The 27,501-nt window shown below is 44.1% G+C and overlaps 2 protein-coding genes across 2 annotated transcripts; one reads left to right on the top strand and one right to left on the bottom strand.

The window, feature by feature from the left end:
* Positions 1-6,803: 6,803 nt before the first annotated feature.
* Positions 6,804-8,222, bottom strand: LOC124665378. The gene has a single exon (XM_047202792.1). The coding sequence runs from the start codon at positions 8,220-8,222 to the stop codon at positions 6,804-6,806; it is 1,419 nt and encodes a 472-aa protein (XP_047058748.1).
* Positions 8,223-11,338: 3,116 nt separating this feature from the next.
* LOC124665367 lies at positions 11,339-13,328 on the top strand. The gene is made up of 2 exons (XM_047202781.1): positions 11,339-11,558; positions 11,709-13,328. The coding sequence occupies exons 1-2, from the start codon at positions 11,339-11,341 to the stop codon at positions 13,040-13,042; spliced, it is 1,554 nt and encodes a 517-aa protein (XP_047058737.1). The 3' UTR covers positions 13,043-13,328.
* The last annotated feature ends 14,173 nt before the right edge of the window (positions 13,329-27,501 follow it).

Here is a 27,501-nt window from a genome sequence, read left to right as displayed (position 1 = left end):
TCAAAGGATAGTTATCAAGGTGGTGCTAAAACATTAGATTTACTATGACTTCTCATCTGCTTACTAAGTAATCACTAATGGGTTTCTAAGCTAGGTGGTTTATTATGTCTCAAGTAGGGTTTAGTTGAATAAGAGCATGTAAAGTGAATTGCTATCCTAGATTGGTATTATGGTTGATCACCATGGTTCTATTAGGGTATGATACTTGAGGTTGATTCCAATGGTGTGGTACTAATAATGGTGATCAATGATGTTAATATGTGAGTAACAAGTTAGGGTTTGCCTCAAAGTGGCACTAGTGGATCATATAAGGTTTTTTCAAGAATAAAGACATGAAATGATGACTTCATGTGAATTGTCCTAGTTTTATTTTAGTAGATCATGAGCATGCATTTATTTATTGCATATTAAGGTTCTAAAGGTGAAGTTCATATGATCACATGTGATAAACCCCTAGGATTTTGGAATTGAAACTAGTTTAGGATGATCACATAAAATAATGGGATCAAGGTCCTTACTTATAGTAGAATTAGGGTTTCTAAATTATGATACAATTCTTAAAATAATAATTGGTACTAGAGTTAATGTGATAAGTACTTTGAAATAAAATCAATAATAAACTTAACATTTTATTAGAGGGTTTAAGAATTAAGACAAATACTATTCACGATTTAATTCAGGATTTGGTATTTTATGGTTGTTATTGAATTTTGAAAATAATAATTTTTTTAAAAAAGGTTCAAATAAATAAATAACTTTATATATATAAATAACATTAATTTTAAACATTTTATTACTTTATTATTATTTAAAGAAAATGGTAAATGGTAAATTGCACTTTAGGGTTTACTACTAATATTTTATTTAATGAAATATGATAAAGAAATTCAATCTTAACATTTTATTTACTTACTGATTAGATCTTATTTATTTTTGAAACTAAACTAATTAATAAATTTTATTTGAATTAAGGATAATAGAAAAGGCATAAAATAATAAAGGCTAAAATAAGTAAAAAAAATCACAAAAAAATTTATATTATATTTTTATTGAATAGAGTTTATTTTTGTGAGCATTTTGATATCTTGTTTATATTTTACTGAGCTTAAATGAATTTTATTTATTTTGATAATGTTTCAGTGATTTTCTGGAATTTTGAATTAGATGCCAAATACTAAAGGTATCAGAGACAGATCCTACCCCTAGTCCCTGATTGGTGGACCAGTGTCAACGTCAGACGCCACGCGAGCGTGGACCAGGTCAAAATCGTGGACGTGTCCCTAGAGCTCTCTGCCGATGGTCATCCGTGGTTGGCGCCGGCGATTCGGGCCTCCCCCGGACGATTGGGGACTACGGTTCTCTTCAGCACGCGATAAGAAAGCTAATGATGCTATCACCACTACTTAATGGTCGCCGGAGCATGATCGGCGGCAAGGCGAAGCGGCAGTGCTCATAGGCTCATGGTGCGGCGATGATATGAAGCGTAATTGAGCTGGCCGAGGGCATCAGCGGAACGAGTGGCTCACCAGGAGCACCGAGTGCTTGACAGCGTGTTCTATGGTGGTCGCAATCGACTGGATGGTCTCCTCCCGGCATCGGAGACGATGAGCTCGCCGTGGTCGCTGTGGATTGCCCCAGCTCGATTCCTTGCTCAGGCTGAGCAAGTCGAGGATGGTGGTGACGATGGTGTCGATGGAGAGACGCGGGGATGCTCCAGACGCGGCGAGAAGAGATGGCTGGCAAGGCTAGGGTTAGGGTTTTTCCAGAAATTTGAGGAGGAAAGAAGAAACGGGAAACCAGGGTTCGTCGAGGGTATTTATAGGCTCCTCACGGTCGGCGACGTGCTCGCAAAGTCCACAAAGACGGCCGGGACGTGGCTCAGCTCATCGTGTTGTCAAGCTCCCGTGAGAGGAAGACGACGCTCATCTTCTTTGATCTTATCTCCCGAAGGGGTACGGTGGACTGGGGCTGGGCCACGCCATGGGATGCTGCTGGGTTGGCGTTGGGCTGCTCTGTGGGCTGCTACGGCCTGCCAGGTAAGGCCTCTCTCTCTCTCTCTATTTTCTCTTTTCATTTTCTATTTATATTTTATGTTTTTATATATTTTCTGTTTTTGAATTCCACTTTTAATTCAATTTTATTTTGCAGGACTAAACTAATTAAATCCCACTAACTATCTCAAGTAATGATAATACTTTAGTGTTTATTTAAGATCCCTTGTTTTAGCATTTCAAATAAGCATTAATATTATGGACAAGAAATAATTTATATAGATATGATTAATAATTAGATTTTGAAGTGTTCAAATTATTTTTCAGAGAGTTTCTTCACTTACGAAATTATAGAATTGATTTAATTGGAATTTCTTTTGTAAAGAATTAATTTACTAGGCTAATATTAATACTGGGTTTCTTATTTAAGAGTAAGATCTTATGGCATGATTTTATGTGCTTATTTTTCTCATGGCTTGGAATTTAGTTTAGGTTTATTCTAAGGTTATTAATATGGTTTTCTTAACACATTGATTTGACACTCCTAATCAAATTATTTGATTCTCATAGGTCATGCATTTTTTTTAAATAAATATTTGAGTTAAGTAATACTTAACAAATTTAGCCACTAAGATGGAAGTATAGGGTTTAATAGTAGTTTTACACTAATCACTAAATGGCAATTAGGCTTTAGGTATATATGCCTTGGTTTATACTTGTGATGCACAAGTTAGGTTTTATGCATGGATTCCTTGTGGAATGGTTTAGGGTTTTGGTGATGCTTCACTAATTGAAATATAAATAGGCATGAGGTATGACAGGGTTCTACTTATAATCCTAAGTGATACATGTATTGGAATTCAAATGTGGTCTAGGGTTTTAATTGTGATCACCCAAGTGATACACAACCAGGATTAGGATATGGACATAAGCTTTGGTTATGTTTTATTGGCTAGGGTTATTCTCCTCACTTTGTTAGGATTCATTAATCAAGGCAATTCTAGGGCTGTCCCAAGTATTTGGATAAGCAAGGTTTAAGTTAATGCCATTAATCCTCCACTCATGATATGAGGAATGATCTAGGTTAATTTCTAGTGCTCTACCTATCATTTCATGTGATGGATGGTATCTACTTATCACATAGGTTTATCTTATCATTTAAATCTACAAGGTAAGATCATGTATTAGACATGATCCACTTATTCCGCACTAATCACTTCTTTACTATTTCTCTCATCACACTCACCTAGATTCTTAGGGTATATGCTCATTACCCAACTTGTAATGATGACGGGTATTGGCCCCCTACTGGCTCATTAGTGAAACATGGTTCTCCTCTCCAAGATCAAGTATTGCTCAATATACTTGAGTCTACACTTTGAGCTTGAGCTCTCTTGGATAGGTAGGGTTCCTCTAGGGTTTAGGATCATTACCAGGGTGTAATGATCACAACACTTGCTTCTCTTGGATCAGTAATAAAACAGGTTCTTACTTACCATCAAGTGTTGACTAGGTCAAGTAGGGTTTAGTACTTGACTTGTACTTCTTATAGCCTTAGCTAGTATCAATGACTTACCTCACTTAGATAGGGTTTGAATATTAACCTATGGTTCTACTCAATGGATAATATAAACACATGGATGGTCCTCTCTTTCTCTAATGTTTAGTAGAAATAGGTTTGAATGGACAAGATTGAATAGTCAAGGTTTGATAAAGATGAATATGAATGTCATTGGCTTGGGTTCAATATTGTGGTTGAGAATATACCATGTGGATCATGGTAAGAATATTTATTTAGTAAAATACATGGAAAGATAAGTAAAGAATAGTTTCTTGATTAATTGTGTTCTTGGATTTATGGTTGAACAATTATTCATGTGTTGTTGTAAGGAATGTCAGGTTGAAATCTTTTATAAGATCTTGTAGTTGACCCTTACCTAAGGTGTTGTTTGTTGTAAAGCTAATTCCATTTGATCTAGTCCATAGATCAAATCATCTCTACCCAAAACAGGGTTTTAGCAAAGATCACAGTGAAGTTTATAGCGCTTGACTGAAATGATCTACTTCAATTCCAGCAAGTCAAGTGAAACTTCAGTTACTGTGACAAGTTTTATTTGAAATTGCGAAAATTCCCCGGATTTTATATGCATGAATGCAATGCACACTTTGGTGTTCTCTCATTTTGTAGCCTCTAAACCTGGGATATTACATAACCTTGGTATATATGCCCACTTTTGAAGATTGTCTTGATGAATAATAAGTTACCGAGAAGGGTGGCTCATGGGACAATGGCCCTAACCTTAAACCCTAACCCTAACCCTAACCAGTAGATCAAGGCAATTCTTCCTGGAATAATATGCCTAAGTGCTGTCAGCGCATGTGGACTACCTTGTTGCAGACAACGCGATGGATGATATCTGCTTATGACCAGAATTGGATGGGAACCTTAGTATATGTGCCTACTTTTGAAGATTGTCTTGATGAATAACAAGTTACCGAGAAGGGTGGCTCATGTGATAATGGCCCTAACCCTAACCCTAACCAGCAAATCAAGATAATTCTTCTTGGAATAATGTGCCTAAGTGCCGTCAGCACATGTGGACTACCTTGTTGAAGACAACGTGATGGATGATATATGCTTATCACCAGAATTGGATGGGAACCTTGGTATGCCCACTTTTGAAAATTGACTTGAAGACCAAGTCAGAGAAGGGTGGTCATGTGATAATGGCCCTAACCCTAACCCTAACCAGTAGATCAAGGCAATTCTTCTTGATAATGTGCCTAAGTTCCGGCAGTGCATGTGGACTACCTTGTTGAAGACAACGCGATAGATGATATTTGCTTATCACTAGAATTGGATGTGAACCTTGGTATGTCCACTTTTGAAGATTATCTTGAAGAACAAATTACCGAGAAGGATGGCTAATGTGATAATGGCCCTAACCCTAAACTCTAACCCTCACCCTAACGAGTAGATCAAGGCAATTCTTCTTGGAATAAGGTGCCTAAGTGCCGTCAGCGCATGTGGAATACCTTGTTGAAGACAACATGATGGATGATATCTTCTTATAACCAGAATTGGATGTGAACCTTAGTATGCCCACTTTTGAATATTTTCTTGAAGAACAATTTACCGAGAAGGTTGTCTCATGTGGTGCGAGTGATGGGAATGATTCTGATAACTAGGGAGGCTTTGAGTAATGGAACTGCAGCTCCACACACGGGACCTGCAAAACCCTAAATCCTAACCCTAAACCCTAACCGTAACCGTAAACCTAAACCATAATCCCTAACCATAACTGTAACCCTAACCGTAAACCGTAAACCCTAACCCTAACCAATAGATCAAGGCAATTGTTCTTGGAATAATGTGCCTAAGTATCGTCAGCGCATGTGAACTACCTTATTGAAGACAACGCGATGGATGATATTTTCTTATCACTGACATTGGATGGGAACCTTGGTATGCCCACTTTTGAAGATTGTCTTGAAGAACAAGTTACCGAGAAGGGTTGCTCATGGGGCTGCGGGTATACCGGAGGCTAGCATGTGCCAAAGGGTTCCAAGCTTGGTTTTTTATGTGTATATGTCCTAAACAAACCTAAAACAATGAAAAGGTACATTTGTGGAACCTCGCGCGGAGAAATCTAGGGGGTAGACCCGCCGGGGCACACATATCGTTCTTTTGGGGGAGGGGCGGAGAATAATCGCCGGAGCACCAGAATCCCACCAAATCTTGCATGTGAACCTATGATATGTGTGAAAGTGTGGTGGAAGGTGTAATGGTGCAAAAATAGCACCCCGGTGTGACCTTCCTCACATTCGTGCGATAACACTTTGCAGATTCTCCGAAACGTGGATTGCTCCGAAACCCTGATATACGTGGGGGGAGGGGTGAAGATGGAGAGTACTTGCTGTATTGCAAATAGTATGGGTATATACACATTGTCTTAAGTAACACTATAATAAATTGTCAACAAAAAGTAAAACTAATTGAAAAAATAAATATAAGTATTAAATGAAATTAAATAGAAAGAAAAACAAAGAAATCTGCCATGTAGCGCACGGCAAAGGGAAGAACACACGGCAAAGGCGGCGTTGCCGTGCGTCCCAGCCGAGCGCACGGCAAAGGGTAAGGCACGGTAATGCCAAGCGCCATTGCCGTACTTCAAATCTTTGTCGTGCGTTGTCTTCGTTCATTGTCGTGCAAGGCTCTTTGCCGTGCGCTGTCTTCGACCATTGCCGTGCATGTCTTCTTTGCCGTGCGTTGGCCTTTGCCGTGTGCCGTTTTTTTGCCGTGCGTTTTCCTGGGTGCATTTCTTTACCGTGCGGGGGCGCACGGCAAAGAGTGGCTGCACGGCAGTGCTTGTTTTTTCGGTAGTGACATAAGATGGAATAGCATGTTTTCAACACTTCCTTTCGTCCAAGAAATAAAAGCTTTTCGTTCCAACCAATCAACTTGCTGCAGATTTTGTCTATAAGGCGCTGAAAACAGTATGTTTTCTCTACCCCAACCAGTGGGGGCAGTCCCAAGTATTTATCCGTGTGGCATATCAACTACACATACTTGCGTCGCCCAAAGGATACGAAGTATACGAACCAACTCCGGAAGTGACACTCTCCGTTTTATAACCAATGTTCTATCTTTGTTCCAAGTCAAACAAAGTTTGACCACCAAGTTCTACAGACTGATGAATTTAATAAAACTGATCGACTGGTGTTGTAGATGTTGATACTTGTATAAACTTGCTCAAACTTCAACTAGTTCGATGATCTGGACAAAGCTAGAACTGAGGAGTAGGTAGGTAGCTAGTAAAGAGAGGGGGTGATCCAAATAGGAGGTCGCTCATCCAGCCAAGGCTGCAGCAGTTGGCTACCGAACTTGTGCATTCTCCCGCTACTGAAATCCCATATACCGGCGTCTTGCCGCGTGATAGGCGGGAAGTGCTGCTCGCTGTCGTCGGCGAGATAGGCGCAGTTGGGCCGCAGCATGGGATAGTCCTTCACCGGAAGGCACATCGGCTCGTTGTTGCCAAGGAACAAGGCGTAATCGTCCCCGACGCCAGGCAACCTGGCCAGCGCTGGCAGCTCAAAAGTAATCTTCTCGATCACAATGTCCGTCGTGGACACGTCCTTCTCCCCCGCTCGAGGCCTCGACAGCGAGAGGTGTCTCGTCACCACCAGGAGTTCGTCGCCGCGGAAAACGACGTAGTAGGAGTTTTTATAGCTAGGGCGCAACTCCCTCATCAGGTACGAGATGGTTCGCCCCGCCGGCACCGGTCCAGCGAGGTCTACGGAGAAGATGGTGCCGCCTTGGCACATCAGGTAGAAGAGGCCGTTGTTGTTGTTGTGGACGACGCCGATGATGGGGCAAGCCATGAAGGATGCCAGGACGGATGAGAGCGAGGTCCATTGCTCGTCTCCCGGCCGCGCGTACGATGCCTCGCCGTGCGGCATGTGCACGAGGAGGACGACGCCGGCGGCGGAGATGGCGACGCGACGGAACATCCAGTCTCGCGCCCTCCTTGCGGTCACGGGTTCCACGCCCATCGCAGCGGTGGCGGCGCTCGTCGGACGATAGTGGTCGACGTCGTACACGGCAGTGCCGTCGAGGTTCAGGGAGGTGCCCTTGACGCGCTCGAGCGTGGCTAGGGGCGGGAGCGCGGTCCGGGCGCCCGTGAGAGGGTTGAAGAGGAAGGGGTTGGCCGTCGCATCGTCAACGGCGAACACCCACCCGTGCGCCGAGCCCGCAACCGCAAACCCGCCGCCGCGGCAGGTGAAGGTGGCGCCGGTTGATGGGGAGTAGATCGCGGCGGCGCCGTCGGCGGCACGGGCGTGCAGCAGGCAGGGAGGCGGGTTGGGCTTGGCGTGGAGGTGGAGGCGACAGAACTGGGCGCACGCAGCGCGCCAGGAGGAGCAGACGTCCCCGGAGTTGAGGACGTCGAGGACCTCCATCGACGCCATGGCAGCCAGCAGCAGGTCCTCTGGCAGCCCCGACCAGTCCCGTTGGTCGGTGGCGCCGGCTGGCTGTTCGCTCGACGCCTCTGGTGGTGCTACGTTACGTGGCCAGTGACTGCGAGCCCACCGTGCGACCCGACGCGCCGCCCCTACCACCTGATGGCGACCCTGACTCGAGCAAGGCCGCCGTCGTCGAGCCTGCTGGCCCCCGAAGCAGGTAGAAATTGCTTTCATCACGGCGTCGGTTTTCCTGGACTTACGGTGCGACATCGATCAAGTAGATTATATAGTACCCTTAACATACGTGAACAGATCCGATTCAGGCTCTGCAGATGCGTTGGAATCGGAAAGAGCTATGTTTTATCAGGGGGGATTTGAAACAGCGTTTTTTTTACAAAGTTTCTTCTCCGCATCAGTTATATGATCATCATACAAGAGTCAAAGACAGGTACCCCTCCGTCCATAAAAAGATGTAATTTCTTTTTATCTAAATTTGGATGTATCTATACACTGGAACGTGTCTAAGTGTAAGATCATGCAAATTTTGATAAACTTCTGACATCTATTTATGGCGAAAGATCATGACGTTGGAACTTGCATGAAGCAACCAGGCGCGACGCATGTCCCAGCACAATAACACAGAACACCCCGAAGTAAACTACAGAATCATCGTTGCCCTAAGGGCACTTACTATAGATGATGTCATCTCCATTGAGGCGGATGCCAAAAAAAGACGGATATCAAATTCCTAACATAATTTATGAAATTATTACTTTTGTTAAAACTTCCAGACATAGTTCGGGTTCTCCACCCCTCTTGACACTGGCAAGGCCGTCCAGAGGAGGGGAAATCGGTCTATGAAGAAGGCAAAGCTGGAGATGATGCTAGGTTTTCAGGAGAGATCGCTAGAGAGTTTCTCCCCCACATAGGTCGGCACCCAATTCATTTCTCCGCGGAGCGGGAAACATGACACTCCCATTGTGACATAGGTATGCCTAAGGAGCATGACGCATACATACCATTGGCTTATTATTGGAGCAGATGGCCCGTGGATTCGAAGTTTAGGAGGCCCAGAAAGATGAAGATATTCAGATTAGGAAAGTAGAGTTATTATAGGAAACTTGTAATGAATATAGGAAGAGGCCCAGTGCGGCCCAATAAACTTGTACTTGTATGACACAGAAAGGCCTTGGCTTCGCCTCCTATATAAAGGGGTAGCTGAGGACGAAGAAAGGATCGAATCATTGAAATCCTAGCCACCGTAATATTAAGTTGAGCACCTTTGTTCGGCTGAAACCTTCGAGATCTACTTGCCCTCTACTTTCCACGAAATCCTAAGTCTACAACACATAGTCATTGACGAGTTAATCCATCGCCAATTGGCGCCGTCTGTGGGAATTGGAGGTCGCAAGATCCTGATCTCGATGGCATCGTCAACATCATCGTCGGCTGCAAGCAATGCGATGGAAGGAGGTAAACAGATCCAACCTGATCTCGTTGATTTTGTTCCTCACCCCTCCCGCCTGTTTGCATGCATATGCCAATCTGGAGGAGGCAATGAAGATGACATTCATGAAGATAGTGCCCGCTCTCAAAACATAGCTAATCCCCCAATCCCGCCTTCATGAAATTCTCTGCTTCAGACTTCACCATGGACCAAAAGTCTCTTGATGTCAACACAGAAGAGAGCTTCGCGCCGCTCCCTCCGGAACCAAACGGTCGGAATAAAAGCATGGGTGCGCACGACTGAATACACCCAATCCTGTGAACTACAGGCAAAAGATGCACTGTTCCATTCGTTGTTGGAGCCTTCCGGAACCTATCACTCCGGCTAGATGAAGAAAGATCGGCATCCAGAATTCTTCATCTTCGCGAAAGAAGAACCCTAGGACCACCACCATGAAAGCCAGAACGGCCGGCCACCATGCCGCCGCCATGGCTGGGAACCGCGGCCCATCTTCCTCATCCAACCCGACCGGTGGAGGTCAGCAGCGATCCCGCTGCAACCCTTTCCCCGTTGAGTTCCGCCACACCACCACGTCTCCCGCCATGATCTAGGTGAAGTAGCCGAAGGCCACCGCCACCAGACCCGCCATCCAACGTCGTCGCCCATGGAAGACCCCGCCTCCGCGCGAAGGGGAGTCCATGGGCACGCCACCACCGCCCCTTCCTTTTGCAGCCGGACGCGGATGCCACCACTGACCCCGACGGCGGCAACGGCCAGGAGGAGGAAGACGGGCCACCTCTTCTTGGGTTCGGGTCGTCACCTAGGTCCACCTCGCGCGAGACGACCCAGGGCGAAGGTGGGAAGGGAGAAAATGGGATGGGAGGGGGCGATGGTGGAGGGAGGGATGGGCTGCAGCGCTCTTTGAAAGCGAACTATTGATTAGGCGGAACAATATATGTCTAGTGGGGCTAAAGAAATTCTCATCAAGTCGGTCTTTCAATCAATCCTTAGCAACATAAAACATGGGAATATCTAAATTTTCTACTAGTAGGACTAACTCAGGACCGCCTTCCAATTATTCGGATTTTTTTGGGTGGGGTGATGAGCAAAATAAGAGGTGGATGCATTGGATTGACTAGGAAACTAGGACAAAATTCCAGGGAGGAGTTGGGTTTAGAGATTTGAAAGTATTCAACCAAGCTCTCTACGACCCCACTCTTTCTCCTCCCCTCTCGAAACCTCCTCTGCACCTCTTCTTCAGAATCGCCTCGGGACCTCCGAGTCTAGTCCTTCTCGCCGCTGATGTTCGCGCTTGTTTTTGTAGAGCTGGATGAGGACGTCGGCCTCCTTTGTAAGGCAATAGTTGTAGGGTTAGGTCTAATCTAGGTATATGTTCAGCCCACATGTCAAATGGATGTGGTCGGGGCATAGCACCGGAGTGTCTTCTAGTGGTAGACGGCGGTGTGGTTGGTGGTTGCGGTGCTCCGGTGGGCAGGGTCGAAGACGGCCGGTGGCTGCATCACTACTTCCCCTTCAATAAAGCTCGTGTGCGGCCCAAATCTAATTGGTCACCATGCCTTCAATGTGCAGCCATCGTGGTCGTGGAGATGGTGGTGTTCGATTGTGCCCAATCATCGACCGAGGCATGGGGAGTTTGCACTAAATTATCCCCAAAGTGAATTGCAATAAAGTGGTTTTTTCTGATGATGGTGAAACGACTACAACCTCCTTTGGGACCCAACTGTTAGTGAGAGAAGAAGGCTGATTGCCAAAATTCTTTCTCCAGCAGACGGCCAGATCGCAAGCAAGCTAAATCGAGCGGCGCGCAACGTATCTGATCGCCAGCCACATTGAGAAGCCTCACACACACACGGTGGTTCGGAGCGGCGGAGGACGGGGCCGGCGGAGGCGACGAGCGGGAGGTCCGCGTCTCGTCAGCATGTTCCCAGATGACCCGGACGCGAGAGGCCACGCCGGTGAGCGAGAGGACCGTGCCCTGCTCCCACCGGCCAGGGGTGGTGGTGGTGGTGGTGCGGACGGGGACGGTGACGGTGACGCGGCCGGGGCCGGGGCGGGAGCACCACCGCCCGGATGCCTTGGATTTCTGGGCAGTTGGCGGCGCCGCCGGTCAAGGATCTCTTCGACGACGGGCGCCAAAGGTATGTTGCGGTGAATCATGTCGCTGTGATAAGCGCGCATAGGGTGCTCGACCATATTCCTAAACCACTGTGTCTGTTTGTTCTGTGATAAACGCACATAGGGTGCTCGACCGTATTCCTAAACTACTCTGTCTGTTCGTTCGGTTGCAGACTTGCAGGAACAGACTGGTGAATTCCCTAGGCAGCAAGTGCTGAAAGAACTACCCCTGCAGGGAGCCGTCGCTGAGATTCCGGCTGAGCTTCCCAAGCACCAGCGAGTGACGACAGATGGTACCAAACCTGAAGGTGAAGCTGAGCTCAAGGAGCTCCCTACTGATGTAGATTGTCTGATTATCTCCAAGCTAATGTCCTGGACCGATAGATGTTCCCTAGAGAGCGTATCCCACAGCTGGCGTAGCTCTACAAGGCAGTGCGTCAACCCACCTCTCCCCTTGATCGTGAATGCTGATTTTACAATCAGCAACTGCTTCGCCAATGGTCTCCGGTCCGCGCCTCTCGCGATGAATTCTCGCGTGCCCCACCCTCCCGGCCATGAGGTGACTTGCTTGGGATCCCTGGGAAACTGGGCTGTGTTTGCTTATGATGAGTGGAACCCTGAGGGAGATCTTGCTTTGCCACACAGCTTGTGTTATCTGATCCATCCCATGAAAGGAAACGACTTCATCTTACCCAGTCCATGCTCTTCTGACAAGGAAGCTTTCTCTGGTTCCCTACAAATTGTAGATGGCAATGGACAATTTACCTTCTACCAACCTGTCAAAACAAGTAGCCTGAGATTGAAAAAAGTTGTCCTGTCTCAGTCATCAAGCCCTGCTGATAGCAACATAGTCGGCCTAGCAACACAGAGGGGAGAGCAGCACATCGTCTTCAGTACACCTGGTATGTCGTCTTGGTATATCTGCTCAGCCGAGTTCATTACTGTTGGAAGCGATGTGGAGTTCCTAAATGACAAGGTGATTATTCTTGGCAACAATCAAGAATCCATCTTCCAAATTGATTTTGGTCCAAATATGAGCTTCTTTCCGGTCCTCTGTGAGGTGAGAATGTGCATGGCCCTGGAGTTGCCTGAAATCGACAACACTCATAGGCAGCTGAACCTTGTCCGATCCAGTGGCGGCGGCTTGTTGCTTGTATCTAGATACTTCACACTCAACTGGGAGGAGCTGACTGCAGTTAGGGTCTTTCAGTTGGATCCTTCAAATTGGACCTGGCAGGAGATTGAGAGCTTGGGAGCATTCAGTATACTGATCAGCCTATCAAGCAGCCAGTCCATCTCTGCACCTGGGCAGAGTGACCCAAAAGCGGACCATATCTACTTCCTTGATCAGTTCTGTCCAAACTTCTTACCAGGTGAAAACGACAACTTCTCGTATCGCTCGCAGGTTTACAGCCTGAAGGATGGGACCGTGAGCGAACTGTTGATTGGAAGACGTCGAGGCAACCACAGACCGGGCTTTCCGATGTGGTTCTTTCCAGCAGAATAGGATGGCCGCAAGGCGGTGCTGTGAACTCCAGTACGACATCTGGTTCTCTATCTAGAATATTTTTGGTGGATTTGGTGCACAGACACATGTCTGAATGTGTAATGTAATGCGTTGGTTTATCGTCAGACCGTCTCGGATGGATGGATTTGCTGTCTAAAGCTCGTCAGCAAGTGTTAGTGGTTGTTCCGGTTTCATGTTTGTATTGCTGTATGTGAATCTTGAATTGTGACCTGTTCTAGACCATGCAAATCTGAAATGCGACTACGGTTGTGAGGTATCAGCATCAGCTGGAATGTGACTCCCATGCTTGTGCATGTCTTTTGTTTATTTTGTAGTCCACAAATTTGGTTGCAGCTCATCCAAAACATTGAAGCTGCATGTTTTACAGCTACACTTCATACTTGGTGTCATTCTGTGAGTACAGGTGCGGGTGCAGTTCTATTCATTTCGCATGGTTCAGAAGGCAAAGCTTTGCAGCTGCTTGCATCTCGTCTATCTGTCTCTAATTTCAGCTAGTGCCTGCAAGAATGGAAAAAATGTGTCAACGAAGGAATTAAAAACCTGAGGTAGGAAAGGCCATCACCGCATCAGGCAGGTACCATGTGTTCATCCGTGCTGTCCTCTGACGCCACCGGCGCCGCCCGGGACGTCGCTCTGAACTCTGCCGCGGACGGAGGCAGCCTGCTGTGTTTGAGGTTGGCCATGGCCAGTCATGGTGTTGTGCTTGCCTATAGCTACTCCGAGGACGGATATTAACTCCTTCGCGTGTGGGACGTGTCGGGAGTTCAGAGCGAGCAGGGACGATGCCTTGCCACGTTATTCTGCTCACGTGGCACGCTATCAAACAACGAGCCAATTGCATTCTTCCAGTAGCTTGCACACGGACAGCTGTGTGGATCTAGATCGTTTGATTTTGCGGACATCATCGACCAGTTTGGGTGGGTTGTGAGTTGTGACGACTCAAACGTTTGATTTTCGAAAATCTAAAATACAAGTATGTTGTCGTATCGTGTTACTGCAAATCAATGTACCTACGGTTTTGTTGCAGTTAACTAAGCATATATTATTATACTCCGGTCCATATTTAGACAAGATGCATTGGTATCTAGACAAAGTTGTGCCTATTAATATGGACCGGAGGATAGTACAACGTTGATGCATTTCTAAAATTTACAAAAGCAAGTTATGACATGCAGGTTTGAAAAAAGGTTGGAAGCCAGCATGGTGAAAATAGATGGAGCGAGTTGCATAAAATTAATGATCAAAAAGCTATAGCAGTAGCACAAAGAACATCTGAAACAGCTGGAGTTGCATAAAATTAATGATCAAAAAGCTACAAAATTGACGACACTGTGGCGGTGGCGCCCATTCTTCGTGGTTTGCAGTGTGTCCAGGAAAGGGATGAAGGATATCTATGAGGCCAGGGCAATTACGTCTTGTGCAAATACTGTATGAATGCCTGACAATTTTCTTACCAAAAAGGGTCTCGAATGGCTTGAGTGGCATTTAACCCAAAAATTGCAGTGGCATTTTTCAAAGTTTGAAAATTGCAGTGGCATTTTTTTAAATCATATAAATTGGAGTGGCATTTATCTAGTTCATCCTTTTAACAATAAGTTACACATCTTACAATCATTTTCAAGTTGACAACCAATCTATGGTTGGGTGGTTCGGAGGGCGGCAGAGTTAATTTAAACCCCAGGTTTAACATTTTGATGTTTCATAAATGCGGAATTTTTTTTAGTGAGAGGCGACGTTCCCGTCGATAGCGAGGTGTCTGTGGTGACTTTGTTAATCTCAAGACTCGCCGGATCAGTTTCTACGAACCAGTCTCTCGGTGGTGCTCATAGGGGTAGGATGTGCGTGTGTTTATAGGAGCGAGTGTATGTACATATTTGTGAGCGTCTGCATCCGTAATGTGTTTCACAAAAAAAAAATCACTTTCAAGTTTACATAAAAATAATTCATATTTAATCGTACAAAAGTTACATTTGTGTGAAACTTTTTAAGACATATTTTCAAAACTTTTTATTACCAGTTTGGTTAAGTTGTCATGTATATTGAATAACCAAAAACTACTCCCTCCTATTTAATTTAATTGACTCCACTTTATCTAGATACAGATGTACCTAGTCAACAAACGCAACTAGAAACGTAAGTATCTAGATAAAGTGAAGTCAATTAATTTGGATCGGAAAAAGTATGTATTTTAAACATCTAAAACATGTTGTTGTGTCGTGTTACTACAAGCACTGTGCATGCATTTTTTTTTCTCACGATCATTTTGATATATTATACATTTTTTCTCGATGTTGTATGCAACCAGAAAAGCCTTTACCGATACGTGATGCAATTTTACAAAAAAAGATTGAAATTCATTTTTGTTAAATTCTTTTGTAACTAGACACACATAACACATGGACATCTCGTAGGATTTTATTTTTTGAATTTTTATCATTTTCTGCCATTCAATTGAATCTTAAAAAGGCGATAGGGGGTGTGGAGGGAAAAATAAGTTGAAGGCTGCGCCGAGTTTGGCCGCCGGCGTAGATTAAAAAAGGGAGGAGGCTATGCCAAGGGCAGCCCTTGGCATAGCTCTAACGCCGTGACAACACCGTCACGGCCTGGCTTTGGAGGGGCTGGCCTGGCCGGACCATATGCCGACGGCTTCGACTTTTAGCCGTCGGCGTATCAGCAAGCCATCGGCGCCTTGCGCCATTTTTGTAGTGACACAAGGATGCAAAGCATAATACAAGGGAAGCTCAATCCGTAGATTTCGTCGCAATCCATGCTTGAAAAAAAGTATCCTTTATCGCATGGTCCAATCGTGTAGATACGTACATAAATAGGTCGCGATTCTCCACGCGTTGAAGCGGCAACCACGAATGGAGCAAAGTAGTGCACCGGTAAATAACCTACAACAATGGAAAAAAATTCATTCAAAACCTTGTTAGTTCTACGTAGCTATAGCGACCAAAGAATGTCCATCGTCCGCACCCTTATAAAGTTTTGAACCTATGATCCACCTCATTAAGCTAGTTGCCAAAATATCTGTAACACTCCATGGTGGGTATAAGGTATAATCTATTTTGATTACTGCACATATAGATCTGGTGAATTAGGGTTGGAAGAGAGGGTGTTGACAGTCTCATTATGATAACAAAAAAAACTTTTATTTCCTTACCAATTACAGTTTGCGAGGTTGTACTTAGTTATCCCAACTACGAGAAAGCAGGACGTTGTCGTGCAACGATTTGCACGGCAAAGGGCCCCTCTCTGAAGGTAAGTTTTTATCACATCTTTTTAGACTAGTTTATATATGATAATATCTTGATCTGACACCCCTCATGCTACAGGTTACAGGAAGTTCAGTAGCCTACCGAATTTCTCCAATTTCAAACAGGTTAGCTCCCTGAAATTATTCATCCTTATTTTTCGTTGGTTCTGCCACTGCAAATCTGACTTCTTTCTCTCTCTCTTTTTTTTTGTCTATCCCACCATGGGCGCAACGCCAACTTGGGTGGAGTTGGAGGAGGGCTTCAGGTTTTTTTTGCTTAAGATGACCTGATATTTTCGTTGGGCCTTTTTTTGTGATTGTATTAGTGTGATTTCTCATTTGTCACAGAATGGTAATTCAATATTGGACTCAGAATGAGATACAAAAAGAGCCTGTTAGAACTCAATGTTTTTGGGCTGACGGAAATGTGTATGTTTTCTAATTTGAGAATAGACAATTTTTCGCACCCATTTTTATAAGTTTTGAGTTATATAGCTCTCACATTATTTTTAGCTATGAAAATGTGTCTCCTCACGAATTTGAAAACAATTAGATGTTCAATAGTCACTCCCTAAAAGAATGAATTCCAGTTTTTCGCACTCATTTTTATTATACCCTATATAAAAGTTATACAGTTTAGCACCCCCTAATTGATCGGTCTACTGTAGATGGGCTATTTTTCCTGCCTAACATTCATCCCTTTGAATGACACGTACTCTGTTATTTTTTGCACATCTAGCAGTAACTTGTTTTTCCTTTATTTTTCCTTAGGATCAGGCAACCGGCTACCAGCAAACGAATTTATAGTGTGCATTGATGACTGATCTTCTGCCGGTTTCCTTTCTTACGTGTTTAACTTGATTTAGTTTGGTCAAAGCGGTGCTGGACCCACCACCGAACAAACCAGCGCTTATTCTGCACTGGGTTGTGGCATCGAGGCGTGCATCCTCCAGATGTGATATTTCCCCGCTATCTCCACCTCCATCCGCCTCCTTCTCTTTGGAAGAGATCCTTCCCATGGCTGCCTCAGCCAGCCAGTGGGCATCCCCTCCGGCCCCGGCCATTTCCCACGCCCCAGTACACGCTTGCCGCTCCGTGCGCGCCGCCGCCCTGGCACGGGTGCCGCGTGAGCTCCGCCCTGCGTGCTGGCCAGCCAGCCGTCCCTCCGCGTCGCCTATGTTGTGGGGCCGAAAACGGTGGCTGGAGGCAGCAAGAAGGCAGCCATGGAGCCGCCGGCGAGGGCAACGGCCTCCTCTACAGTGGATATGGCGGGGGAAGGCTGCTCCTGCTGCTTCATCGAAGGTAGGAGCTCCGCGGATTCCGCCGCAGTGAAAACGCGGTGGATGGTCGCGTTGCTGCTACTGCTTCATCAAAGGTAGGTGCGACAGGGGATCCCGCAGCGGTGAACGCGTGGTGGAGGTGTGCGAGGGTCCAGCGATCTCTTTCCCTCTCATTACCCCCTCTATGTTCTCCTTAGCTATCTTCGTTTTGATTATTACCTTTACCTCTCTGTGCGATATTGTTCATCTAATTGTCATGGAGCATATCACTTTCAAACTATTAGACATGATGCTTGTGAGAAGAGGCTTAATCAATATCTTAATTTAGGAATAGAATCTAGAGATATCTAATTCATTTTATGTGTTTTAGCTGACCCTATTTGACATGAAACTTACCAAAGTTTACCCTGAAAAGTAGCGGTAAGAGGAGGGAGGTGGCAAATAAATATTATATATCGAGAGGTGCTTCATCATCTTTAGAGGCGTTTAAAGGTTACAGTTTGAGGTAGATCCATTAGTCTGGTCATATTTTCTAATATATGAATGCTATGTGCTCAGATAGTTACTACCGTTTCATGATTCGTTGCTTGCGTTCTTGCGTTCTTGTGCTTTTGTCTTTCTTTGTTTCTTCATACCTTTTTTTTCCCTCACTTTTTTGGTGTTCCTTTTCAGGTTTCTTTGCTATGGTGATGGCAGCTGCCTGTTGTCCCTGTAGAGTGCGAACTTTTGGATTCCTCAGCCGTCGGATTATTTGCTAGCTGCTGAATTGCCTGGGTCGTCTTCAGTCCGTTGGTTATGACTCCGAGGACTCGCCTCACGCCTACTCTGCCGGTCCTGCTATGCCGGATACTTTGCTCCAATCTATTGAGGTGTTATCTGCTCCTGCGGGATACTTTGGCCTCCTCAAGTTTGAGGGGAAAGAATTCTTTTACTGCAGTCTACTCTTTCGGTTTGAAAATCATGTCAGTTGGTGTACCTTCAGGTGTTACATTTTATTAGATTTCCTCAGATTTCATTTCATCATCCCTGGTATCCTGCAAGTAATAAATAATTGTCCTGTACAGTTTTAACACTGAAGTTTATGAGGCCTATTACCGGTGCTGACTAACCACATACAACCAGGCGTATGTGCAAACTACAGTCCACCTAATTAAGAGAGAAGCAATTGTAGGCCACTGGTTTAGCAATGGAATTGAGAGGACTACTAGAAGTGCTAAAGAGTTCCGTCGAATCAGGCAGCGTAAGGAGCAGCACAAAATAATACAGACAGGAGTTGCCAGTACGTTTGTATAGGTGATGGTCCTATGAAGCCACTCTTTGGTTTGCAGGGCAGTCATCGTACCAGAAAAGGTAAGAACTTGCAAGCCAATATGCCAGTTTAACTAGCCTGGCCTGAGGGGTTTCTTTTTGGCCAAATTGACCCCACTTCACTTAGTCGTCTATCACATTTAAACTACTCTATCCTTCCTACATATCACAAGATCATTTCATCAAAAGTATGCTTCCTCTGTTCTGTTCTATGATATAGGCCCATTTGGTAGGCTACAAAAGTTGTTTTTTCTTTTATTGGTTTCTTATTTTAGAGTTGTTTGTTCTGTTCTTGCTCATTTTGGTGTTGGGTTGTGCTTTGCAGCTGCCTGTCCTGGTAGGTCTTACTATGGTGGTCTATGGTGCTTCATACTGGTATCCGGGGTGTAATAAACGTCTAGGCAAGACTTATCATTGTGTATATACCGTTTGCTGTCGAGATGGCATGGTATCTCTTCCGCTTTTCCGCCTCCCGGCATCATGTTGGCGGGAGTGTTAATGTTGGGAATAACCCATATGGTTTAAGATTTGTGGAGTTGTCTATCATGAGATTGGCTCTTCCTGGCAAAGTATGCTGGAAAAAGACAGTCCCTAATGGAAACGCCTACAGGTGCACTGGTGACTGCCCCTGCAGAGAAGAGAAGCACATGTATTGCTCATATAAACGGAAAAAGTAAAGCTGCCATTGTTTTCAGGTACAAGTTGCCCGTGAGCACAAAAGACATCAAACCAAATGAAGAAATTAAAGAGTTCATAGGTGAATTCATGTTTTTTGGCGATCACGGTAAAATACTTATAGGCCATGATGCAGAGCTGGTTGTTGCAACGACCAGAGGAAAAGCAAGCGATTTAATTACCCCCTGTTGTGCAGAATGTTGTCGGAACAAAATGTTTGGTCACTGCATGTGTCACACAGGAAGCTTACGAAGCTGATAACATCACATCCACTGTCCGGTGTCATCAACAAGCACCACAAAAACTACATCGTGTCAAGAAAAAGCTCCGGCACCTTCCCCACCTGACGAAGTACCAAATGGAACAGAAGATACAAGAGATTCAGGCTCCCCGCCGAGCGAAAAGATTATAGAAAAAGGTTGAATCCGACATCGAGGTCAGTGCAAACTAAATTTTTTCTATTCTCTTAGTTCCTAGCAACACAAGTTTAAAAGGCACACAACTACGCCACAATCCAAAATCGAATAACACCTTCCTGCTGAAGGGCGTCAGCTTTGCATCTGAAAAAAAAGGAAGACCAAACAAGCAAATTCAGCATCAGCCAAGAAACAGGTTAACAAGGCACTCTTCCGGCACAAATAAGACAGAAGCTAAGCATACCCAGTTCAATTGTATAAAGATGCGCTAACTTTACTTTCCTCTTTATTCTCGCAGAGAAGCAAAGCCTCATGTTCAGCAACGGCTCGACCCAGCCTGGAAGCTATTAGAAGAAAAAGTTCTGTGTAGTGAAGATTTAGCGTGCTACCACAGATCAGTTATGTATTATATTAGGGAACTACCGACCAACCTAGACAATGTGTAATTGATGTACCGTAGTATTAAGTACCTATTACCCAGCTTTGTGCAATAACTTCAAAGCATACTTCTATGTCTTTGTACTACTATGTTTGCGTGTATGATTGTATGAAGCATTCTGCTGTTTCAACCGTGTTACGCTGCCCTATAGCGCCCTCATACTTGTGCAGGTGTAGCTAACTCAGCTGTGCCACCATTTATAGAGATTAGTTTCGACCTTCACAGGAAGCTCATCTGCACACAGCTCTCGTCGATCAAAGTATCACTTAGGAACAAGTTCACCTGTTGTTTGAGTAGCTTCACACGAGCTCTTGTCATACGTCTAATTCTAATTTTATTGGACTTGAGCTTCATAGCAGCATCGTCTTCATCTTGCAATGACGGAGGTAGTAGTGTAGTAGGGATGTCCTCATCAACTTTGAAGTCACCATAATGATGATTGAAGACTTGGACGAAATATACAAGATTACACTTCATAATTTCGACCATAACATAATATGGTGTTGCGTCACCTTTAGTTTTGGCCAGACCCATGTCATTTTCGTAGGAATTAAGTCAACCACTTTTTAGAGTCCGTATTAAAGGGGGAAAAGCCTTTTAGGGTTTGGTTCGGCCACCATACGTATGGCTGGCCGAAATTCCACTTTTTCCTCCTTTAAATATCCCCATAGCCATCACGTTTAGACTTGGATTTTGATTAGATTAAAAGTTAGTCATTGCTGCAACTCTCGCGTACTTCTTTTGAGGCCAACACCCAGAACAAGACCGACTATTCGAAATCCCACTTTATTCAATAAAGCTTTCATCTATATCCGCAATATTCTGATTGAATCATTAGTTCTTACTTGTTCTCGATTTTAGGTAGGAATTAAAACCTTCACTGGTCAGGCTGATAATGCATCCGTAAGATCGGTAACTCCCAAAGATTGTCGTAGCGATTGCATTGGCGCACGAGCTTTGCACGTGTAGTCAGATTGTCAAGCACAAACTCCAACAACAAATCGATGTTATCTTCATCTCATCGAAAGATCAAACACCTTTGCCCTATCACTCGTGCATGCCGCCACCTACAACATATCCATTGCCTTCCTAGGCGCCCAAAAGCCGCTGGATGCAGCAGCCCTTAGCTGCACCGACCATCCCTACTTCTCCATGATCGGTCTAGTATCTGTCAGCGCCCAGGACCGACGGCTGCACCCGTCGCTCCACCGACAGGCATATATTATTTGATAATAATAATAATAAATAAATAAATAATTATTTCATATTCAAATTCCTCACATTTTCCTAATTATAAAGCATATATTATTTGTCCAATTGTGGTTTACAGATTTAAAGATATTAATTATTTGGCATATTATATGAATAATGCATATATTATTTGATAATAATAATAATAATAAAATAAATAAAAACATATTTATTTCATATTCAAATTCCTCACATTTTTCTAATAATAAAGCATATATTATTTGATTGTTTTTTGTTACAAAAAATACAGAAATGTGACATAATGGTATAAGAGTTAATAGGATTGATATGATAGTATTTACAACAAGGTACAATCACATTTGTGGGAGCACAATAGGAAAGAACCGAAAACTTAAGCGTGTTGAGGGTGGAGTAGTGTGAGGATGGGTGACCGACCGAGAAATGATGACCAAGTTTACAATTTGACTACAGATTAAATGTAATTAGTGTTAAAAATGGTACAAGTGAGAGAGTAACAAGTCAAACAATTAGGAAAAAGAAAACAGAAAAATGAAAAACATAATTATTGAAAATAATAATTAGTCCCAGTTGGTATTACGAGCCTGGACTAAAGTTTCTCCAGTCCAAAACCTATATCGCGGCTAAGTGAAGGACCATTTATCCCGGATGGTAATCGGATCGAGACTAAAGGTTCGCCTTTAGTCCCGCTTGTGTATAGTTTCGGTTGGCCAATCAACCAGAACTAGCGTCTGTTACGGGCCAAGACCGAAAGACCATGTCTCCACTAGTGTCGGCCATCTATTTCCAACATCAAAAGTATCTATTTTCGTTGGATTAGGGGATGCCGTGTACAGGCGTCTAGCCATATCCGCCCGTTCCAGCCTATGTCACCCGACGGAACCGCCATTAATTAGTACGTGTAGTACGTGGTTGTCAATTAATTTTTTGCCTATTTCACCATTTCGTCTATTTCAATACAAATAATTTGTACATAGAAATTACACGATAATTTCTACGCAAGCAAATAAATTAAATTAAAATAGTTAATTTACACTATATATCAAATAAATATAATTACAAATATGGTTATTCAAATAAATTTATGGAACATAACATTGGATTGCTCCTGATTTTCGGTGTGAATCCGCACATACTAAACCGAATCCTAAGTTGAATATGGGTTGCCTGATTTTGAATTTTACGTTGCCGGTATGAAGGACAAAGAGACGACTAGAGGGGTGAATATGAGTTATGTAAGACTATCGTCAAATTAAAAATACATGATGCGGCAACACATAGATATACTGGCTTCGAAGAAGGGTACGAGGGGGATAAGTGCTTTGAAGCACAACGCTAAGCAGACAACAATAAGGAGAGCTAGCTGATCAAGGTACTACCGTAGATACAATAGGAGACTAGACGTTGAAGAATAAGCAGTACACATGCATCAGTTGGAGCAATTTGTGTTGTCAAGAGAGACAAACTATAATTGTAATGCTTCAACTTATTGGGCAGATCAGAACAGAGTCCAGAAACAAAGTATTAAATGTGCTAAAAGTAAAGCTACAAGTACACCCACCCTACATTTCCGTTGAGATGGGAGGGGCTATGCACGCATGCACTAGGTCTCTGAAGACAAGGGTTTGAAAGAGCACATGATCGCTGGTTATCTCCTGCTGCTCGGTGTTGTGCTTCCGGGGCAGTTACTGAAAAAGAGGTCGGACCAAAAAATTCTGGCACGAGTTCAGGCCGAAATAGGCCTAGAATAGGGCCCGAACTCGCGGCCTAGCCCGTAAACAGAGTTCGGGGTCCCGAGAAACCGGGCGGCTGCCCCGTATTAAAATGGGCCACGGAGGGGAGTTCGGTTTCCAAACCATACTCCCCTCCGCCGCTACCACTCGCTCCGCCGCCACCAGCCTCCTCTCCGGCGAGGAATCGAGCGCGCAGAAGCTTAGCTTCGCCCCAGATCCATGACGCCATGGCCTCGCGTGGTGGCTTTGCACGGGGCGACGGGGACTCGCCGTCGCGGCCCCCCGTGTTCCACACGGAGGTGGAACGCCGGAAGTTCAACCGATCGGAGGGTGCGCGCAAGCGCAGCGCCCGCCGGTGGACGAACTGGGGGCTCACGCCCCAGGGAAGCTCGCCAAGTACGGCAACACCGGCGTCGTCGTCCGACGGTTCGAGCCGCCCACCGCGCCCGCCTGTCTACGACAGCTCCGACGAGGAGGAGCTCGTCCCAGCGCGGGAGCCCACATTCTCCGCGGGAGACTACGTGCACGGCTCCGACGAGGAGGACACCGTGGTCACGCAGGTGGAGGCGTTCTCGGCGGCGGAGGCCTGCGCTCGCTTCTGCCGGGAGGAGGCCGACGTTGTCCGCCAAGGGCGGGAGTACGAGGCGGCGCGCCGGGAGGAACATCTTACTCCCTTCGTTCTAGATATATATAATTGTGTCACTAATGATTAAGTAATAACAATGTTCCTAAATATAAAATGTTTTGGCACTTTAATTTGAGCTGCAGAAATATCTTACTCCCTTGTTCACAATTACCAAGCGTTCTAGGTTTAGTCAAAGTCAAACTTTACAAAGTTTGACTAAAAATATATAAAAAATGTTAATATCGAAAATATAAAATTAATACCATTATAATCACTTTGAAATGTATTTTTATATTATATAAATATGCAATTATAGATGTTGATTTTTTTTGCTATATCTTCGATCAAAATTTAGAAACTTTGACTTTGACTAAAGTCAAAACGCAAGGTAAAATAAAAATGGAGGAAGTATATTTTGAAAAGGTGGGACTAGTATATCGTGTGAAAACATGGCTAAGTTATAAGAAAAATGGACCTACAAAATGTGCATGGTTAATTTTTATGTGCATTTGCTCGATATATGACATTGTAGTGCACATATACGACCTCCATTTCAGAAAACAAGGTGTGTAATTTTAGTCAAAAGTCGAAGCATATTAAGTTTGACAGAAGATTTACACAAAAATAACACCATTTACAATAGGGGGTGAATACACTATGAAAATACATCTTATGGTGGATCTATTGATACAGATTTGGTATTTGAGATGGTCTCTATATATAGTTAGTCCAACTGAAGCAATGTTGAATTTTGACTAAATTTATATTCCTTGTTTTATGGAATGGACTAGGGAGGTAGCATTTGTTGGTTAATTTTTAAAATGGGGATAAGTTTAATTAGGATAGTTAGAAAATATGATTATTAGTCCGTACGAACGTATGATTCACGTTTTACAAACCTGTATTTCTTTTCCACGATAATTTGCGCTTAGCAGCATATATCAATATATCAGTAATATTCGACGCTACCGAAGCTTGAGCTAGCATGCGGTGCATGTAGTAACGTAGTGTAGCCGACAGCATCGAGCTGGCCATGCATGCAAGTGCAACTAGCTATTAGTAGTAGGACTCGCGTTCAGCTAGCCATGCATACACGTGCAACTAGATTACAAAGAAGACATGCATATGCATGCATGCACGTACGTCCAGTGTAATTTACTTCTGAGCACGTGCGGGTCCATTATGCACCGGCACGGTTGGGGCGACGGTTGGGGCTAGCTGGTGAGCTTCACACCAACGTTTGGGCAGATTTCTCTACGGTCAAAGAGTGGTGGTGCTCGGTAACCGGCAGTCCGGCACCTTCGGTTAGCGGCAGCGTAGGGGTCTCTTGTCCATCATCTTGCTAACCTCGTTGGAGCTTTGGAATAACGTGAAGGTCTTCCGTAATTCTCATCGATGCCTTCCGTTACCAAAAAGAATGTCGCCTATTTGGCGGAGGGTAGGTGCAAATCATTATACAACTAGAGTTGGCTTTTATTTGACTGGGGGTTCTTGCGGAATTGAACGTTCTGGTACAAGATGCTTGGCCATGGTTCAATTTTCTCAAAGGAATGAAGAACTCTGCAAGAATCTTCATGAGAATATGATAAATTCTCATTCGATTCTACATTTATGTAGCTTTCGTTCATTCAAATATACAAATAAAAAACAACAACAAAATCTGGAAAATAAAACCACAAAAAATATTTTGGGTGATGGTGCATTCGAAGAGGTGTAAAACTTGCCAAGGATATCTTAGTAAAACGCAACTGACATGGGAGTTTAAAGTCCATTTTTTCATCGAGACGAGGCAATAAAACACTAATTTATCCAATGCAAGATCACCCACTGTATACGGCCAATCATTCAAGTGGCTTAAAACTTGTACCCGCTACTAGTGTTGCAGATACTTTTGGCAGCTCGTTACATAGAATAGATTAAAAGTATATAATTCTCATTAAGGTGTGAAACATCATGGCATGCTGCGTCCGCCACTTGATAGGGTAACAACATCATGTTGATACTCTACTCTATGCATACAGCCAACAGGGAGATAAAAGCTAAAATGCTTCTTAAAGCTCATTTGTTCTTTGTTTCTATACAAATTTTAAAAATTAAGCACAATTATTCACATACATAGTATCAAAATCAAAACGTCTAACATGTTTGTTTGCACATTTACTTTCATAAAATATAAACTTTGAATAAGTTTAAACATTTTGGTATGCAAATGTGTATTTTATATCTTAAGTTCTAGATATAGGAGTGTGTAAAAATTAATTAATTTCTCTGTTCCTAAATAGAAAACGTTTTGGCAATTCAATTGGAGCTGCAAAAACATCTTATATTTAGAATCGGAGAGAGTAGCATATTCTGTGAAAACATGGCCAAGCTAAATATGAAAAAATGGACCTACAACACATGTGCATGGTTAATTTTTATGTGCATTTGCTCGACATATGAAATTGTAGTATACATATTTGGTTATTAGGTTTTGAAATGGGGATACGATTAGGATAGTTAGAAAATATGATTATTAGTCCGTAGGATCGTATGATTCACGTTTCACAAACCTGTATTCCTTTTCGACAACAATTGTGCTTAACAGCAAATATCAGGATATCAGATTCGACGCTACCGAAGCTTGAGCTAGCACGCGCGCGGTGCAAGTAGTAACGTATTGTAGCCGACAGCATCAAGCTGGCCATGCATGCATGCAAGTGCAAGTAGTAGTATCGACATTCTGCTGGCCATGCATACACGTGCAACTATATTACAAAGAAGACATGCATATCAGCATATGCATTCATGCACGTACGTCCAGTGTAATTTACCCCCTGAGCACGTGCGGGTCCATTATCCACCGGCGGTTTCAAGTTTCAAGATTCGTGCGACGGTTGGGGTTGGTGTGAGCTTCAACACCAACGTTTGGGCAAATTTCTATACGGTCAAAGAGTGGTGTCGTGCTTGGTGACCGACACCCTCGGTTATCGGCGGCGTAAGGGTCTCTGGTTCATCATCTTGCTATCCTCGTGGGAGCTTTGGAATGACGCGAGGGTCTTCTGCAATGTCTCATCAATGCCTTCAATTACCAAAAAGAATGTTGCCCCTTTGACAGAAGGCATGTGCAAATCATTATACAACTAGAGTTGGCTTTTATTTGAGTGGGGGCACTTCAAAATTTTGAGTGAGGGCCTATGCCCCCACTTAGCTGTACTTGGGTCCACCCCTGGGCGAGTAGGGTGAACTCGGTCGGAGGAGATCGAGGATGGGTATCACAAGCCAAGAGCTTCTGCAAGGACGGCAATGGCGTGGTCAAGGAGGGATGGTGGCACTAGGGTGGTAGAGGCGTGCACCTATTGAGGTTTTGGTCGGAACTCCGGTAGTGAGAGAAGTAGAAAGAACCCGGCAGGAAAAAAACATGATAGAAAACGGTTCGTCTCACTTGATGGTAGCATATTACCTTTGTAAATACCACGATATATAGCTTATCTAAA

Source organism: Lolium rigidum, chromosome 1 (assembly GCF_022539505.1).
Source record: "Lolium rigidum isolate FL_2022 chromosome 1, APGP_CSIRO_Lrig_0.1, whole genome shotgun sequence".
Lineage (NCBI taxonomy): Eukaryota > Viridiplantae > Streptophyta > Magnoliopsida > Poales > Poaceae > Lolium > Lolium rigidum.
The sequence above is the reverse complement of the archived record's forward strand: the minus strand, read 5'-3'. Positions and strand labels throughout refer to the sequence as shown.